The sequence below is a fragment of the Eulemur rufifrons genome, chromosome 7 (genome assembly GCF_041146395.1).
Source record: "Eulemur rufifrons isolate Redbay chromosome 7, OSU_ERuf_1, whole genome shotgun sequence".
In the NCBI taxonomy this organism is placed as follows: Eukaryota; Metazoa; Chordata; class Mammalia; order Primates; family Lemuridae; genus Eulemur; species Eulemur rufifrons.
The window spans coordinates 274,888,519-274,908,033 of NC_090989.1; the positions used below are offsets into that span (position 1 = coordinate 274,888,519).

Genomic DNA, 19,515 nt, shown 5'->3' on the forward strand with positions numbered 1-19,515 from the left:
GCTACCTGCAACTTTGAGAGTGTCTGCTGAGAGAGTGGAACTATCTGATCTCTGAGAGATAATTAGTCATACTGGACACTAAATGAGAGAGCTACCTGATGTTCATCCTGTGTATAGATGATCCATATTCATACTCTAAGGTTAGATCTTGCTTTATGCCAGTCTACTTCTGAGTTACTTTCCCCTGACCTTGGGGTATGAATTATCAGATAAAGAGAAGGGAAGTTTAGGAGAGATACTTCTTACACAAATTCACTCCCTGCTCACACTTTGTCTCCCCAATCTTTCTTTTGCCCATAACTGCTTATTCCCCATCACTGCTCTTTAGCTGATTTTCTTGCTTCCATTGAAAATGATGTGAAAAGAAACATCTTGATTTAAAAGAAAGGTTATTCATCAACCACAAACTAGAGATAACTACCACATTATGATCTGGATGTGGGTCAGCCACAGAGAATCCTTAATCAGAAGATGACCTGAACCTGATTCGTAGTCTATGTCTGTGGTTCCTGTGATGATCAGCCACAAAGTAAAGAGGAGGACAAAGCTATCAAACTCTCAATCCTGATATCTCTCTCTCCCTCACCCACTCCCTCCCTCTTTCCCTCCCTATGGTCTCTATAGATCTTGCAATGGACTGCATGTTTGTGTCCCCTCCCTCAAATTCATATGTTAAAACACTAATGTCCAATGTGATGGCATCTGGAGTTGAGGCCCTTGGGAAGTAATGAGGCCCTGAGGGTTAGAGCCCTCATGATGGGATTAGTGCCCTTACAAGAAGAGCTGCTTCCTCTCTCTGCTTCTGCCAGGTGAGGATGCCATGGGAAGATGGCCATCTGAAAATCAAGAAACAGGCCCTCATCAGACACTGGATTTGATGGCATCTTGAGCTTAGACTTTTAGCCTCCAGAAGTGTGAGAAATAAATGTTTATTGTTTAAGCTACCCCACCTATGGTAATTTGTTATGGTAGCCTGAACTGACTGAGGCAGATTCATACCTGAAAGATTTTTAAAAGAAAAGCATACTTGCAGCTCTGATTTTTCCATACTCAGGAAGATAATTAAACATGAGACTAAATGCTCTATTAATAACTCTTCAGTATAAGAATAATATAAAAATGATGCAAGTTGTAAATGACATAAAAACTGTTAATTGACAGTGTTGTTTACCTTTAGGTACATACAGTCCATGGGAATGTCGAACCTGACAGAACTTTCTGAGTTTATCCTATTGGGACTCTCCTCTCGGCCTGAGGACCAGAAGCCACTCTTTGCCCTCTTTCTTATCATATACCTGGTCACCGTGGTGGGAAATACGCTCATAATCTCGACTATCCACTCTGACCCTCGACTCCAAAACCCTATGTATTTCTTCCTAAGCGTCTTGTCCTTTGCTGATATTTGCTACACAACAGTCATAGTCCCCAAGATGCTGGTGAGCTTCTTATCAGAGAAAAAGACCATTTCCTATGCTGAATGCTTGACGCAAATGTATTTCTTCCTGGCCTTTGGAAACATAGACAGTTACCTCCTGGCAGCTATGGCCATTGACCGCTATGTAGCCATCTGTAACCCCTTCCACTATGTCACTGTTATGAACCGCAGGTGCTGTGCCTTGCTGCTGGCCTTCTCTATCACTTTCCCCTATCTCCACTCCCTCCTACAAGTCCTCCTGATGAATCAGCTCACCTTTTGTGCATCAAATGTTATCCATCACTTTTTTTGTGATTTCAACCCTGTCCTGAAACTGTCCTGCTCTTCTACCTTTGTCAATGAAGTTGTCACCATGACAGAAGGGCTGGCCGCTGTGATGGCTCCTTTTCTCTGTATCCTCATCTCTTATCTGAGAATCCTCATTTCTGTTCTCAAGATTCCCTCAGCAGCTGGAAAATGCAAAGCCTTCTCTACCTGCAGCTCCCATCTCACTGTGGTGACCTTGTTTTATGGAAGTATTACCTATGTCTATTTTCGGCCTTTGTCCAGCTATACTGTCAAGGACCGAATAGCAACAATCACCTACACTGTGTTGACACCAATGCTAAACCCATTTATCTACAGTCTAAGAAACAAAGACATGAAACGGGGCTTAGAGAAATTGTTAAACAAGATTAAGTCTCAGATGGGTAGATTTCCCCCTACAAAGGCCAATTAAATTTGTGGAACTTGATTTGCCTGGGGTGTGTGTGTACGTCTGTGGGTGTATTTGTGTGCCTGTGTGTGAGACAGCACCTGATACAATTCCTTTGTGGAGAATGCTTTCATCAATTGTAGCTACACCATGTAATTTTGCAACCCATAGTCTGTCATCAAAAGATCGGACAGTTCAGATGTCTTAAAACTGATGCTCCAATCAAAAACTCACTCCATAATATCTCCCCATTCCAGAAAATCACATTCCCTTTACTTTTTTCATATTTATTTGAAGCCTTCCATACTTCCTTCTATTCAGCACTTCAGGCATATTTGGTCCTTTGAACTAGCAGAGAATATTTGTACACATCTATATATTAATAGAAATCTTACATATGCAAAGATATTTGTGCATACATAGCTACTCTATTCTGTTTGAAGCTGTCAGGAATGTTTCCAGATGTGTAAGGCTGGATGGATACGTGTATCTCACCTCCCATGAGATTAAGGGCTCCCCAGCTGCTGAATCTGTGTTCCCTGATCATGCCATGGTACAAGTATGATCCCTTTTCTTCATTCTCACAAGAGCTGGATGGATGTCCTGGACTGTGGGGTCATAATTCTCAACAAATGGCACCAATCACCTCATTGACTGTCAGGTACAGAGCTCTATGCCTCTACATGTGTTTGGTCTCTACTCTTCCTTCTTTCATATATTCACAGTATGTTCATCCCTGGTTCTTCCTGGGGCTTCCTGCCTCTGTGCTCTTCTCTCTAGAGATGCCTGTATGTCTATAGCCTCTTATGTCAATTTGTTTCAGAATTCAGGAAGGTTTACTCCATGTAATCAGAAATGTTTCCTATGGGCAGTGGAGGCAGAGTCAAAAATCAGTGGATATAAACTACCAGTAAGGATCTTTGGTTAAAAAGTCAATGGCTATAAATGACTAGTAAGGATCATATGTAGCCATGGATGATGCGTAGGGCTTGCTTTGGGATTGGCAACTGGCTTTCATTTCTCCTTATACTCTCTAATGATGACTCAGTGGAGATATAACCCTTTGCCACCATGGGATGGTGAAACAAAACATTCTTTTCACACTAAATTAAGAAATGTCCAGTAATGTAAATTCCAATATATACTTAAATCTATTTCCTAATTCACTATTTCAATCCACTAATTTAATCATCTCTACTTATGTCAAGCCATAATGTTTGATGGTTATAGCTTTTTAAAAATATACTAAAATATTTCTTCCTTCTTTGAATCCTACTTTTCAAAAATATGATTGAAAATTCTTATCCATTTATATCTTCATGTGAAAATTTTTAAGAGTGATACCTTTTCTTCTTTTTACCAAGTATTTTCATGTATGGTGTCAAACAGATATTAGAGAGTTTGAATGTGGTTCTGTCCTTAGATATGGGTTGAAATAGTTCAGATAGGTTGATAGATCTTCTGAACTACTCTCATGCTGTATGTGCTAGATGACCACATATATACAAATATATGATTTGTATAATGATATGCATGAAATTGATATTTTTATTTTATTAGGTCTTCCTGTCTATGAAATTTTATATCTTTCCCTGTACTCATACATTGATCCTCCCTGCAAATTGAACAGACTCTGTGGTCATCTAGCTAACATTTGTTTCACTGCCTCAAAGGCAGAGAACTCACAATACAATGAGATAATCTTTCAGGGAAATATAAATTAAAAAACACAGTGAGATATCATATTTCCCCTGTTAGAATGGCCTCTATTAACAAATCAAAAAAACAATAGATGTTGGTGCAGGTACAGTAAGAAGACAACACAATATATTATTGGTGGGAATGTAAATTAGTACAACCTGAATGGAAAACTGTAGGGAGATTCTCAGAGTAAAGTCCAGCTACCATTTAATACAGCAATCCCACCACTACGGATCTACCCAGAGGAAAAAACTCATTTTACAGAAAAGACACCTGACCCTGTATGTTTATCACACCACAATTCACAATTGTGAAGACATGAAACCAACTTAACTGCCCAACAACTGATGAGTCGATAAAGAAAATGTGTCTGAGTGTGTATGTGTGTGTGTGTGTGTGTGTGTGTGTGTATACACACCATGGAATACCACCCAGCCATGAAAAAGAATGAAATAATGTCTTTTGCAGCAACTTGGATGGAACTGGAGGCCATTATTATAAGTGAAGTAACCTTGAAATAAAAAACCAAATATCACATGTTCTCATTTATGATTGGAGCTAAGCAATGAGCATGTATACTCATCTACTGTGACTTAATGGACATTGAAGACTCAGTAGGGGAAGTACGTGCAGGATGAAAAATTAACTATTGGGTACAATGTACACTATTTAGATGATGGTATAGTAAAGCATAGACTCTCCACTATGCACTTAATCCATGTAACAAAAAGGATTTATACAGCCTAAATCTATCTAAATTTTAAAAAAGAAAGAAATAAAAAGAAGCAGAGAATAAAGTTGTGGTTGCTAAGAGACGGGAGTAGGGGGAAATGGGGAGATGTTGGTCAAACTTTCATTTATAAGACAAGCAAGTTCTGGGGATTTAATGTATAGCATGATGACTATAGTTAATAATAGCATATTGTCTGTATAGAGTTTCCTACGATGCTACATCATAGCAGTTCCCACCAAACACATACACACAAAAAAAAAAACACAATGGTAACCAGGTGTGGTGATGGATGTGTTAATTAATGTGAACGTGGTGATCAATTCACAATGTCTGCTTATATGAAATCATCACATTGTACAGCTTGAATACATACAATTTTTATTTGTTAATTATGCCTTAATAAAATAGGGGAGAACATTAAAAAACAAAGAAAGAAAGTGAAGTGATCGAATTTTAAGATGTAACCAAAAGTCAATAAGTGACAGGAAATGGAAAATATGGAAAAGGCAGGCTATATGGATTCTGTTCACTTCCATGAATCAACAGGAATAAAATATCTGAAGCTGGTGGCTTTCCTTAGTGGTAATAGCAAGGAATGGAGATCAAATATATGAGCAGCAGACTTGGAGATTGCCTAATAAGGAAAGGGGGTGACTTTTGGCCATATTCAAAAATTGTGATAGTACCTTTCTTATTAATCATAAAGCTACTGATACTAAACTAGTAGCTGTATCTAAACTTGGGAGGGTTGGAAAAGAAGGTACCGATGATCTTGCTGTACTCCGGGATAGTTGTCCTACAAGAAATGAAGGAACTAAGTGGGGAGCCACAATGAAACGGACCCAGGTAGCAATACCGACTACTCTATCCTCAGTGCTACTTGGGACACCTCCCAGGTGAGCCCTCAGTGAGCTTTAAGAGACAAGAACAGACAAATATTGTCCATCTTGCATACCTACACCAAGCTAAGAAGATATTGCCCAACACCTGGAGGTTCCAGGAGGACTGTGGGGCCACCTGGGGAATGAGAACACTTGTAATCCCTCTGGATCCTTGGGGATGGTTCTGCACAAAGTTAATGAAAGTGTGTTTTCTCACTCTATCCCCATCCAAACGCCAGGGACTTAGTGGAAAAGTCCTAGAAGATACTCCCAAGAGGAAAGTAGGGGCTATGAGTACGTACAGCTTGAGAATGACGGTAAGAATCCAGGGAAGGGAGAAATCAGAATCAAGACGTTTGGAGACTTTCTACAATTAGATACTTTCCTGTTTGCTGTCTCCAGGCACACATTTGTTTTCCTTTTGATCAATCATTTCATGGAGCAGAAATGAGAGGAATGAATGCATGAGGCAAAATATCAATGTCCTCCCCAGGTAAGAAATCAACTTTGAGAGAGCCTCGTGAGAAAGTGGAACTATCTGATCTCTGAGAGATAATTAGTCATACTGGACACTAAATGAGAGAGCTACCTGATGTTCATCCTGAGTGTAGATGTTCCATATTCATACTCTAAGGTTAGATCTTGCTTTACACCAGTCTACTTCTGAGTCACTTTTCCCTGACCTCGGGGTATGAATTATCAGCTAAAGACAAGGGAAGTTTAGGAGAGAATCTTCTTACACAAGTTCACTCCCAGCTCACACTTTGTCTTCCCCATCTTTCTTTTCCCCATAACTGTTTACATCCCATCACTGCTCTTTAGGTGATTTTCTTGCTTCCATTGCAAATGATGTGGAAAGAAACATCTTGATTCAAAGAAACATTATCCATCAACCACGAGCTAGAGATAACTACCACATTATGATCTGGATGTGGGTGAGCCACAGAGAATCCTTAATCAGAAGATGACCTGAACCTGACTCATAGTCTGCATCTGTGGTTCCTGTGATGGTCAGCCACAATGTAAAGAGGAGGAAAAAGGTATCAAACTCTTGATCATAATATATCTCTCTCCTTCTCTCCCCCGGCCTCCCTCTCTCCCTCCCTATGTTCCATATAGATCTTGCTATGGACTGTGTGTTTGTGTCCCCTTCCCCCAAATTCATGTGTTAAAACACTCATGCCCAATGTGATGGCATTGGGAGTTGGGGCCTTGGGAGGTAATTTGGTCATGAGGGTTGGAGCCCTCATGATGGGATTAGTACCCTTATAACACGAGCTGCTTACTCTCTCTGCTTCTGCCAGGTGAGGATGCCATGGGAAGATGGCAGTCCCTCACCAGACACTGGATTTGATGGCATCTTGAGCTTAAAGTTCCTTGCCTCCAGAAGTTTGAGAAATAAATGTTTGTTGTTTAAGCTACCCCATATAGTAATTTGTTATGGTAGCCTGAACTGACTAAGGCAGATCTCTACATGAACAATTTTTAAAAAGGGAAAGCATATTTGCAGATCTGGTTTTTCCATACTCAGGAAGATAATTAAACATGAGACAAAATGCTGCATTGATAGCTGTTCAGTCTAAGAACAATATAAAAAGATGCATGTTGTAGATGATACAAGAATTGTTAATTGACAATGTTGTTTATCTTTAGTGCATACAAGTCCATGGGAATGTCGAACCTCACAGGACTCTCTGAATTTATCCTCCTGGGACTCTCCTCTCGGCCTGAGGACCAGAAGCCACTCTTTGCCCTCTTTCTTATCATATACCTGATCACCTTGGTGGGAAATATGCTCATCATCTCAGCTATCCACTCTGACCCTCGGCTCCAAAACCCTATGTATTTCTTCCTAAGCGTCTTGTCCTTTGCTGATATTTGCTACACAACAGTCATAGTTCCCAAAATGCTGGTGAACTTCTTATCAGACAAAAAGACCATTTCCTATGCTGAATGCCTGACGCAAATGTATTTCTTCCTGGCCTTTGCAAACATAGACAGTTATCTCCTGGCAGCCATGGCCATTGACCGCTATGTAGCCATTTGTAACCCCTTCCACTATGTCACTGTTATGAACCGCAGGTGCTGTGCCTTGCTACTGGCCTTCTCTATCACTTTCCCCTATCTCCACTCCCTCCTGTACATCCTCCTGGTGAATCAGCTCACCTTTTGTGCATCAAATGTTATCCATCACTTTTTTTGTGATGTCTACCCTGTCCTGAAACTGTCCTGTTCTTCTACCTTTGTCATTGAAGTTGTGGCCATGACAGAAGGTCTGGCCGATGTGATGGCTCCTTTTGTCTGTATCCTCATCTCTTATCTGAGAATCCTCATTTCTGTTCTCAAGATTCCCTCAGCAGCTGGAAAACGCAAAGCCTTCTCCACCTGCAGCTCCCATCTCACTGTGGTGACCTTGTGTTATGGAAGTATTACCTACGTCTACTTTCAGCCCTTGTCCAGCTATACTGTCAAGGACCGAATAGCAACAATCACCTACACTGTGTTGATGTCAATGCTAAATCCATTTATCTACAGTCTAAGAAACAAAGACATGAAACGGGGCTTAGAGAAATTGTTAGACAAGATTAAGTCTCAGATGGGTAGGTTTCCTTCTACAGAGGTCAATTAAATTTGTAGACCCTAATTTGCCGGGGCTGTGTGTGTATGTCTGTGTGTATATGTGTGTGTGCCATGTGAGATACCACCAGATGCAACTCTTTTGTGGAGAATGCTCTTTCAGCAATTGTAGCTATACCTTGTAATTTTGCATCCCATGATCTGTCATCAAAAGATTGGACAGTTCAGATGTCTTAAAACTGATGCTCCAGTCAGAAACTCACTCCATAATATCTCCCCATTCCAGAAAATCACATTCCCTTTACTGTTTCCATATTTACTTGAAGCCTCCCATATTTCCTTCTATTCATCATTTCAGGCATGTTTTGTCCTTTGAACTAGCAGAGAATATTTGTACACATCTATATATTAATAGAAATCTTACATATGCAAAGATATTTATGTATACATAGCTACTCTATTCTATTGGAAGCCGTGAGAAATTTTTGCAGATGTGTAAGGATGGATGGATAGGTGTTTCTCATCTCCCATCAGATTAAGGGCTCCCCAGCTGCTGAATCTGTGTTCCCTGATCATGGCATGGTACAAGTATGATCCCCTTTCTTCATTCTCACAAGAGCTGGATGGATGTCCTGGACTGTGGGGTCATAGGTTCTCAACAACCGACACCAATCATCTCATTGACTGTCAGGTACAGAGCTCTATGCCTCTACATGTGTTTGGTCTCTAATCTTCCTTCTTTCATATATTCACAGTACATTCTTTCCCTGGCTCTTCCTGGGGCTTCCTGCCTCTGTGCTCTTCTCTAGAGATGCCTGTATGTCTATAGTCTCTTATGTCAATTTGTTTCAGAATTCAGGAAGGTTTACTCCATGTAATCAGAAATGTTTCCTATGGGCAGTGGAGGCAGAGTCAAAAATCAGTGGATATAAACTACCAGTAAGGATCTTTGGTTAAAAAGTCAATGGCTATAAACGACTAGTAAGGATCGTTTGTAGGCACGAATGATGACTAGGGCTTGCTTTGGGATTGGCAACTGGCTTTCATTTCTCCTTATACTCTCTAATGATGACTCAGTGGAGATATCACCCTTTGCCACCATGGGATGGTGAAACAAAACATTTTTTTCGCATTAAATTAAGAAATGTCCAGTATTGTATATTCCAATATATACTTAAATCTATTTCCTAACTCACTATTTCATTCCACTAATTTAATCATCTCTACTTATTTCAATCCATAATGTTTGGTGGTTATAGCTTTTTAAAAAATATACTAAAATATTTCTTCCTTCTTTGAATCCTACTTTTCAAAAATATGATTGAAAATTCTTACCCATTTATTTCTTCATGTGAAAATTTTTAAGAGTGATAATTTTTCTTCCTTTTACCAAGTATTTTCATGTATAGTGTCAAACAGATATTAGAGAGTTTGAATTTTGTTCTCTCCTTAGATGTGGGGTGAAATAGTTTAGATAGACAGGTCGATAGACCATCTGAACTACTCTCATGCTATATATGCTAGATGACCACATATACACAAATATATGATTTGTATACTCATATGCATAAAACTGGCATTTTTATTCTATTAGGTCTTCCTGTCTATGAAATTTTATATCTTTCCCTTTACTCAGTCTTTGATTCTCCCTACAAACTGAACAGCTTCTGTGGTCATATAGCATTTATTTCACTGCTTCAAATGACAGAGAATTTACAACACAATTGGATAATCTATAAGGGAAATGAAAATTAAAATTACAATGATATATCACCTTACGCCTATCAGAATGGTCACAATTAATGGTCAAAAACCAATAGATGTTGGCACAGATCATGTAAAAACAGAAAGCTTATATACTGTTGGTGGGTATGTAGATTAGTATGACCTCCATGGAATACTGTAGGGAGATTTCTCACAGAACTAAAAGTAGATCTACCTCTCAGGCCAGCAATCCCACTACTAGGGATCTACCCAGAGCAAAAGAACTCATTTTACAGAAAAGACACCTAACCCTGTACGTTTATCACAGCATAATTCACAATTGCAAAGACATGGAACCAACTTAACTGCCCACCAACTGATGAGTGGATAAAGAAAATGTGTGTGTGTGTGTGTGTGTGTGTGTGTGTCTGAACACTGTGGAATACCACCCAGCCATGAAAAAAAATGAAATAATGTCTTTTGGAGCAGCTAGGATGGAACTGGAGGCCATTATTATAAGTGAAGTAACCTTGGAACAAGAAACCAAATATCACATGTTCTCATTTATGATTGGAGCTAAGCAATGAGCATGTATACTCATCTACTGTGACTTAATGGACATTGAAGACTCAGTAGGGGAAGTACGTGCAGGATGAAAAATTAACTATTGGGTACAATGTATACTATTTAGGTGACAGGTATATAAAACCATAGACTTTCCACTATGCAATTCACCCATGTAACAAAAAGGATTTATATCCCTAAATCTATCTAAATTTTAAAAAAGAAAGAGAGAATAAAGTTGTGGTTGCTAAGAGATGTAAGTTTTGGGAAAGGGGGAGATGTTGGTCAAAAGGTACACACTTTCAGTTATAAGACAAGCAAGTTCTGGGGATTTAATGTATACCATGATGACTGTAGTTAATAATACTATATTGTCTACATAGAGTTTCCTATGATAGTGCATCATAGGTGTTCTCATCAAACACACACGCACAAACACACAATGGTAACTACGTGTGGTAATGGATGTGTTAATTAATATGAATGTGGTGATCAAGCCACAATGTCTGCTTATATGAAATCATCACATTGTACAGCTTGAATACATACAATTTTATTTGTCAATTATGCCTTAATAAAATAGGGGAGAACATTAAAAAAACAAAGTGAGATGATCAAATTGTAAGAGGTAATCAGAAGTCAGTAAGTGACAGAAAATGGACAATATGGAAAAGGCAGGCTGTATGGATTCTGTTTGCTTCCATGAATCCACAGGAGTAAAATATCTGAAGTTGGTGGCTTTCCTTAGTGATGATAGCAAGGAATGGAGATCTAATATATGAGCAGCAGATTTGGAGATTGCCTAATAAGGAAAGAGGGTGACTTGTGGTCATGTTCAAAAGTTGTGATACACTGCTGGTGGGACTGCAACCTCTGTGGAAAGTAATATGGAGATACCTTAAACAGATTCAAGGAGACTTACCATTTGATCCAGCAATCCCATTATTGGGCATCTACTCAAAAGAACAAAAGACATTACATAAAAAAGAAACCTGCACCTGTATGTTTATAGCAGCACAATTCACAATTGCAAAGATGTGGAAACAACCGAAGTGCCCATCAACACATGAGTGGATTAATAAATTGTGGTATATGTATAGCATGCAGTAATAATCAGCTATAAGAAATAATGGGGATATAGCATCTCTTATGTTTTCCTAGATAGCGCGGGAACCCATTCTACTAAGTGAAGTATCGCAAGAATGGAAAAATAAGTACCACGTGTACTCACTATCAAATTGGTTTCACTGATCATCACCTAAGAGCACATTTAGGAATAACATTAATCAGATGTTGGGCAGATGTTGGGGGGAGGGGATGGGTGTATACATACATAATGAGTGCGATGGGTACCATCTAGGGGATGGACGCGCTTGAAACTCTGACTTGGGGGGTGGGGGTCAAGGGCAATATACGTAACCTAAACTTTTGTACCCCCATAATATGCTGAAATAAAAAATAAGTTGTGATACTACCTTTATTTTCAATTTTAATCACTCATCTTTATTGATAAAATAGGCTCCTATGCAGTACATACTCTCAGACATAAATTTAAGGTTCTGTTTCACAACAAAAAAAGTAAAGGATGGAAAACAAAGTAAATGTCTTTAACATCGAGATCTTAAAATTATATCCAAGCAAAAAATCCAAGAATAAATAACTCAACTTATTTATTTACAAAAATAATTATTTATCAAGTAATGTTTTATAATAGAGCTTCCTCAATGAATTGCCTCAGACTTAATCCCAATTGTGTAGCTTATTTTCTATAATTCTTACCTGGGATAAAAAGTATTTGAATGAATATGACATTAAATTAAGGGATACTTTCCAAAAAAACAATAGAAAAGTTTAAATATAAATAAATAAATAAATAAATAAATAAAATAAAAACTGTCATTTATTTATAAAGTACAAATTAAGGCCTCTGAATGAGAAAAGAAATCTACTTAATGTTTGGGCCATTAGCCCTTTTCAATCAGCCCCATCCACCCCATTCACCCCAAACTTAAGATAGAAAAATTCTGAAGTGAAAAGTAGTTTTCAATTTTATCAATATGAAATTATACATAAAAATTACCATGTGAAGTAATATTTTTTAACAAATTATATACTCAAAAGTGGAATTTTCTATCTGTGCTAATTTTAATATATATTTATTATAAATAAGTATAATATATTTAATTATATTTGATACTCTTTTGTTCTATAATCCCCACAACATAAGAAAAATTTAGCTTTCAATTGATGTTAAGGCACATTTCTGTATCTGGTGGTCTTTAAAAAAATTTACATACTGTATATTTGATTTTTTTTTAAAAAAAGAAAACAAATACTTCTACATCAATAGATTTTCTTCCTCTTTCAACTGAAAGGTTATAAGAAAAATCTTACAGGTTATGAGAACAAGATGGAGCTTAAAAATAGATCCAGAATTTTTTTTAATTTTAATTTACTTTTTCTGTACCTCAAGAGTAATTACTATGAAACGATTAGAATTCTAGAAGAAAATGTAGGAAAGACTCGTACAGACATTGGCCTACACAAAGAATTTATGAAGAAGACCCCTAAGACAACCACAGCAACAACAAAAATAAATGAATGGGACCTGATTAAATTAAAAAGCTTCTGCACAGCCAAAGAAACAGTCACGAGAATAAACAGACCACCTACAGAATGGGAAAAAATATTTGCACACTACACATCAGATAAAGGACTGATAACATGAATCTATTTAGAACTCAGGAAAATCAGCAAGAAAAAATCAAACAACCCTATCAAAAAGTGGGCAAACAACATGAATAGAAATTTTTCAAAAGAAGATATAAGAATGGCTAACAAACATATGAAAAAATGCTCAACATCCCTAATCATCAGAAAAATGCAAATCAAAACCACAATGAGATATCACTTAACCCCAGTGAGAATGGCCTTTATCAAAAAGTCCCAAAACAACACATGTTGGCGTGGATGTGGAGAAACAGGAACACTCATACACTGCTGGTGGGACTGCAACCTAGTGCAACCCCTGAGGAAAGCATTATGGAGATACCTTAAACAGATTCAAATAGACCTACCATTCGATCCAGCAATCCCATTATTGGGCATCTACCCAAAGGAACATAAGTCATTCTATGACAAAGACACCTGTACCTGAATGTTTATAGCAGCACAATTCACAATCGCAAAGATGTGGGAACAACCCAAACGGCCATCAATTCATGATTGGATTAGTAAATTATGGTATATGTATACCATGGAGTATTACTCAGTTATAAGAAATAACAGTGATACGACATCTCTGTGGTTCTCCTGGAGAGAGTTGGAACCCATTATATTAAGTGAAGTATCTCAAGAATGGAAAAACAAGTATCACATGTACTCACCAGAAAATTGGTTTCCCTGATCATCACCTAAATGCACATTTGGAAATGATACCAATTGGATATCAGACTGAGGTGGGGGGTGGGGGGAGGGGATGGATGTATGCCTACATGATGAGTGCATTGCACACCATCTGGGGAATGGTAACGCTTGAAGGTCCTGACTCGGGGAGGACAGGGTGTGAGGAGGGGATGGGTGTATACCTACATGATGAATGCAATGCGCACTGTCTGGGGAATGGACACGCCTGGAGCTCTGACTCGGGGGGATAGGCGGTACATGGGCAACATATGTAACCGGAACTTTTGTACCCCCATAATAAGCTGAAATAAAATTTAAAAAAAAAAAAGGTACTGATACTAAACTAGTACCTGTATCTAAACTTGGGAGGGTTGGAAAAGAAGGTACCAGTGATGTTGGGGTACTCTGGAGTAGTTGTCCTACAAGAAATCAAGGAACTAAGTGGGGAGCCACATTGAAATGGACCCAGGTAGCAATACTGACTACTCTGTCCTCAGTGCTACTTGGGACACCTCCCAGGTGAGCCCTCAGTGAGCTTGGAAAAGCCAGGAACAGACAAGTATTGTCCATCTTGTATACCTACACCAAGCTAAGCAGATATTACCCAATACCTAGAGGTTCCAAGAGGACAGTGCGGCCACCTGGGGAGTGAGAACACTTGTAATCCCTCTGGATCCTTGGGGATGGTTCTGCACAAAGTTAATGAAAGTGTGTTTTCTGACTGTCTCCCCAACCAAACACCAGGGACTTAGTGGAAAAGTCCTAGAAGATACTCCCATGGGGAAAGTAGGGGCTATGAGTACGTACAGCTTGAGAATGATGGTAAGAATCCAGGGAAGGGAGAAATCAGAATCAAGACGTATTTGGAGACTTTCTACAATTAGATACCTTTCTGTTTGCTGTCTCCAGGCACACATTTGTTTTCCTTTTGATCAATGATTTCATGGAGCAGAAATGAGAGGAATGAATGCATGAGGCAAAATATCAATGTCCTCTCCAGGTAAGAAATCAACTTTGAGAGTGCCTCGTGAGAAAGTGGAACTATCTGATCTCTGAGAGATAATTAGTCATACTGGACACTAAATGAGAGAACTACCTGATGTTCATCCTGAGTGTAGATGTTCCATATTCATACTCTAAGGTTAGATTTTGCTTTACACCAGTCTACTTCTGAGTCACTTTCCCCTGACCTCAGGGTATGAATTATCAGCTAAAGAAAAGGGAAGTTTAGGAGACAACCATCATACACAACTTCACTCCCTGCTCACACTTTGTCTTCCCCATCTTTCTTTTCCCCATAACTGTTTACATCCCATCACTTTAGGTGATTTTCCTGCTTCCATTGCAAATGATGTGGAAAGAAACATCTTGATTCAAAGAAACATTATCCATCAACCACAAGCTAGAGAAACGACCACATTATGATCTGGATGTGGGTCAGCCACAGAGAATCCTTAATCAGAAGATGACCTGAACCTGATTCATAGTCTGCGTCTGTGGTTCCTGTGATGATCAGCCACAAAGTAAAGAGGAGGAAAAGGTATCAAACTGTCGATCTTAACATGTCTCTCTCCCTCACCCACTGCCTCCCTCTCTCCCTCTCTATATTCCATATAGATCTTGCTATGGACTGTATGTTAGCATCCCGTTCCCCCAAATTCATATGTTAAAGCCCTAATCCCCAATGCCATGGTATTTGGAGTTGGGGCCTGTGGGAGGTAATTTGGTCATGAGGGTTGGAGCCCTCATGATGGGATTAGTGCCCTTATAACAAGAGCTGCTTCCTCTCTCTGCTTCTGCCAGGTGAGGATACCATGGGAGTATGGCCATCTGAATATCAAGAAACAGGCCCTCACCAGACACTGGATTTGATGGCATCTTGAGCTTAGACTTTTAGCCTCCAGAAGTGTGAGAAATAAATGTTTATTGTTTAAGCTACCCCACCTATGGTAATTTATTATGATAGCCTGAACTCACTAAGGGAGATTTATTCCTCAAAGATATTTAAAGGGAAAGCATACTTGCAGCTCTGATTTTTCTATACTAAGGAAGATAATTAAACATGAGACTAAATGTTCTGTTAATAATTCTTCTTTTTTTATCTTCAATTTCTGAGATTCTTTCCTCTGTTTGATATACCCTGCTTTTGAGACTTTCCACAGTGTTTTGTAGCTCTCTGAATGAATTCTTCATTTCTAGGAGTTCAGTTTGGTTTTTCTTCAATATTTCAATTTCTTTAGTGAATTTTTCCTCCAAATCCTGTATTTTTTTCTATTTTAATTTTTTATTGATACATAAGAATTGTACATATTCGTGGAGTACATGTTATATATTCATACAAGCACATAAAATATAATGATTCAATCAGGGTGATCAGGCCATGATTCACCTGAAACATTTACCATTGCTTTATGTTGGGAACATTTGAAAACTTCTAGCTATTCTGAAATATGATAAATTATTGGTAACTATAGTTGCCCTATTGCACTATTGAACACTAGAACTGTAAAACAGTGTACAAAGATGCAAGTTGCAGATGACATAAGAACTGTTAATTTACGGTGTTGTTTACCTTTAGGTACTTATAGTCCATGGGAATGTCAAACCTGACAAGACTTTCTGAGTTTATCCTCCTGGGACTCTCCTCTCAGCCTGAGGACCAGAAGCCACTCTTTGCCCTCTTTCTTATCATATATCTGGTCACCTTGGTGGGAAATATGCTCATCATCTTGGCAATCCACTCTGACCCTCGGCTCCAAAACCCTATGTATTTCTTCCTAAGCATCTTGTCCTTTGCTGATATTTGCTACACAACAGTCATAGTTCCCAAGATGCTGGTGAACTTCTTATCAGACAAAAAGACCATTTCCTATGCTGAATGCCTGACACAAATGTATTTCTTCCTGGCCTTTGGAAACATAGACAGTTACCTCCTGGCAGCTATGGCCATTGACCGCTATGTAGCCATCTGTAATCCCTTCCATTACGTCACTGTTATGAACCGCAGGTGCTGTGCCTTGCTGCTGGCCTTCTCTATCACTTTCCCCTATCTCCACTCCCTCCTGTATGTCCTCCTGGTGAATCAGCTCACCTTTTGTGCATCAAATGTTATCCATCACTTTTTTTGTGATTTCAACCCTGTCCTGAAACTGTCCTGCTCTTCTACCTTTGTCATTGAAGTTGTGGTCATGACAGAAGGGCTGGCTGCTGTAATGGCTCCTTTTCTCTGTATCCTCATCTCTTACCTGAGAATCCTCATTTCTGTTCTCAAGATTCCCTCAGCAGCTGGAAAACGCAAAGCCTTCTCCACCTGCAGCTCCCATCTCACTGTGGTGACCTTGTTTTATGGAACTATTACCTACGTCTACTTTCAGCCCTTGTCGAGCTATACTGTCAAGGACCGAATAGCAACAGTCACCTACACTGTGTTGACATCAATGCTAAACCCATTTATCTACAGTTTAAGAAACAAAGACATGAAACGGGGCTTAGAGAAATTGTTAAACAAGATTGAGTCTCAGATGGGTAGGTTTCCTTCTACAAAGACCAATTAAATTTGTGGACACTGATTTGCCTGGCGTGTGTGTGTACGTCTGTGTGTGTATTGTGTGCCAGTGTGTGAGACAGCACCTGATACAACTCCTTTGTGGAGAATGCTCTTTCATCAATTGTAGCTACACCTTGTAATTTTGCACCCCATGATCTGTCATCAAAAGATTGGACAGTTCAGATGTCTTAAAACTGATGCTCCAATCAGAAACTCACTCCATAATATCTGCCCATTCCAGAAAATCACATTCTCTTTACTCTTTTAATATTGATTTGAAACCTCCCATATTTCCTTCTATTCATCATTTCAGGCATGTTTGGTCCTTAGAACTAGCAGAGAATATTTGTACACATCTGTATATTAATAGAAGTCTTATGTATAAAAAAATATTTATGCATACATAGCTACTCTATTGTATTTGAAGCTGTTAGAAATTTTTGCAGATGTGTAAGGGTGGATGGATAAGTGTGTCTCACCTCCCAGCAGATTAAGGGCTCCCAACTACTGAATCTGTGTTCCCTGGTCATGCCATGGTACAAGTATGGCCCCTTTTCTTCATTCTCACAAGAGCTGGATGGATGTCCTGGGCTGTGGGGGGGTCATAGGTTCTCAACAACTGACACCAATCATCTCATTGACTGTCAGCTACAGAATCTATGCCTCTACATGTGCTTGGTCTCTACTCTTCTTTCTTTCATATATTCACAGTACCTTCATCCCCTGGCTCTTTCTGGGGCTTCCTGCCTGTGTACTCTTCTCTCTAGAGATGCCTGTATGTCTATAGTCTCTTATGTCAATTCGTCTCAGAATGAAGGAAAGTTTACTCCATGTAATCAGAAATGTTTCCTATGGGCAGTGGAGGCAGAGTCAAAAATCAGTGGATATAAACTACCAGTAAGGATCTCTGGTTAAAAAGTCAATGACTATAAAAAATGTCAATGGCTATTCACGATTACTAAGGATCATCTGTAGCAATGGATGATGACTAGGGCTTGCTTTGGGATTGGCAACTGCCTTTCATTTCTCCTTATACTCTGTAATGATGACTCAGTGGAGATATCACCCTTTGCCACCATGGATGGTTAAACAAAACAGTCTTTTCACATTAAATTAAGAAATGTGCAGTATTGTAAATTCCAGTACATACTTAAATCTATTTCCTACTCATTATTTCATTCCAATAATTTAATCATCTCTACTTATGTCAAACCATAAGGTTTGATGGTTATAGCTTTTTAAAATGTATATTAAAATAATTCTTCCTTCTTTGAATCCTACTTTTCAAAAATATGATTGAAGATTCTTACCCATTTATTTCTTCCTGGGAAATTTTTTTGTGTGTGTATGTGTGTTTTAAGGTCACTTCTTTATTAGAATTATGCATATAAATATAATTAACTTATAACTTCTCTGGGGAAAAAGGAAGCACATATGCCAAAGAAAAGGATGGATCCTATTTTAATTTGTATTTTAATTTGCATTAATTTTATTTTTATTTTAATTTGCGTTTCTCCTTCTATGAGTAAATTTTTCCCTACTGGTAAGGGAGAGCAAACTCTAAATCTCCTAATCAAGGGTGCCTCTTCCCCCAATGAGTCTCTCACTGCACTTCCAATCATTTTTACTCCAAACTATAGAAAATTACATAGAATACCCCAAAAGAAGCCTGAAGTGATTAAATTTATGAAGCAAGTGAAATAAATTGAGGTTGTAACAATAACAATATTATCAATATCATCATTACTATGTGTTATATTTATTCAGCGCTTTCTATGGACAAGGTTACTATGCTAAGGGGTTCCGTATATTAACACACATAATTTTCACAACATGCCTGGGTGTAGTAAGAGTTGTTTTCCTTATTTCATAAGTGAATAAATAGAGGTACAAGGGAGTTTTTAATCAGTCAAGGTTTATACATTTAAATTAGGTTTGAAATTTTTACAATCTTTGTACGTTATTTTCTTTTTATTTTTAATTTCAGCTTATTATAGGGGTACAAAAGTTCAGGTTATATATATTGCCCATGTACCGCCCATCCCCCTGAGTCAGAGCTTCAAGCGTGTCCATTCCCCAGACAGTACGCAACGCACTCATCATGTAGTTATGCACCCATCCCCTCCCTCCACCCCCATCCGCCCCGGAAATTTTTTAAGAGTGATAATTTTTCTTCTTTTTACCAATTATTTTCATTTATGGTGTCAAAGAGATATTAGAGAGCTTGAATATGGTTGTGTCCTTAGATGTGGGTGAAATAGTTTAGATAGACAG

General features: G+C 38.5%; 3 protein-coding genes across 3 annotated transcripts; all 3 read left to right on the plus strand.

Moving 5' to 3' along the window:
* The first annotated feature begins 1,190 nt into the window (after positions 1 to 1,190).
* On the plus strand, positions 1,191 to 2,153 carry LOC138386008 (olfactory receptor 1L3-like). The gene has a single exon (XM_069472164.1). It carries the CDS (start codon positions 1,191 to 1,193, stop codon positions 2,151 to 2,153), a length of 963 nt encoding a protein of 320 aa, XP_069328265.1.
* A 4,957-nt stretch (positions 2,154 to 7,110) lies between these two features.
* Positions 7,111 to 8,073, plus strand: LOC138387549 (olfactory receptor 1L3-like). The gene has a single exon (XM_069474637.1). The coding sequence runs from the start codon at positions 7,111 to 7,113 to the stop codon at positions 8,071 to 8,073; it is 963 nt and encodes a 320-aa protein (XP_069330738.1).
* Positions 8,074 to 16,285: 8,212 nt separating this feature from the next.
* LOC138387550 (olfactory receptor 1L3) lies at positions 16,286 to 17,248 on the plus strand. The gene has a single exon (XM_069474638.1). The coding sequence runs from the start codon at positions 16,286 to 16,288 to the stop codon at positions 17,246 to 17,248; it is 963 nt and encodes a 320-aa protein (XP_069330739.1).
* The last annotated feature ends 2,267 nt before the right edge of the window (positions 17,249 to 19,515 follow it).

Coding starts and splice junctions, on each gene's coding strand:
- LOC138387549 (XM_069474637.1), top strand. CDS start 7,111: ATGGGAATGTCGAACCTCACAGGACTCTCTGAATTTATCCTCCTGGGA.
- LOC138387550 (XM_069474638.1), top strand. CDS start 16,286: ATGGGAATGTCAAACCTGACAAGACTTTCTGAGTTTATCCTCCTGGGA.
- LOC138386008 (XM_069472164.1), top strand. CDS start 1,191: ATGGGAATGTCGAACCTGACAGAACTTTCTGAGTTTATCCTATTGGGA.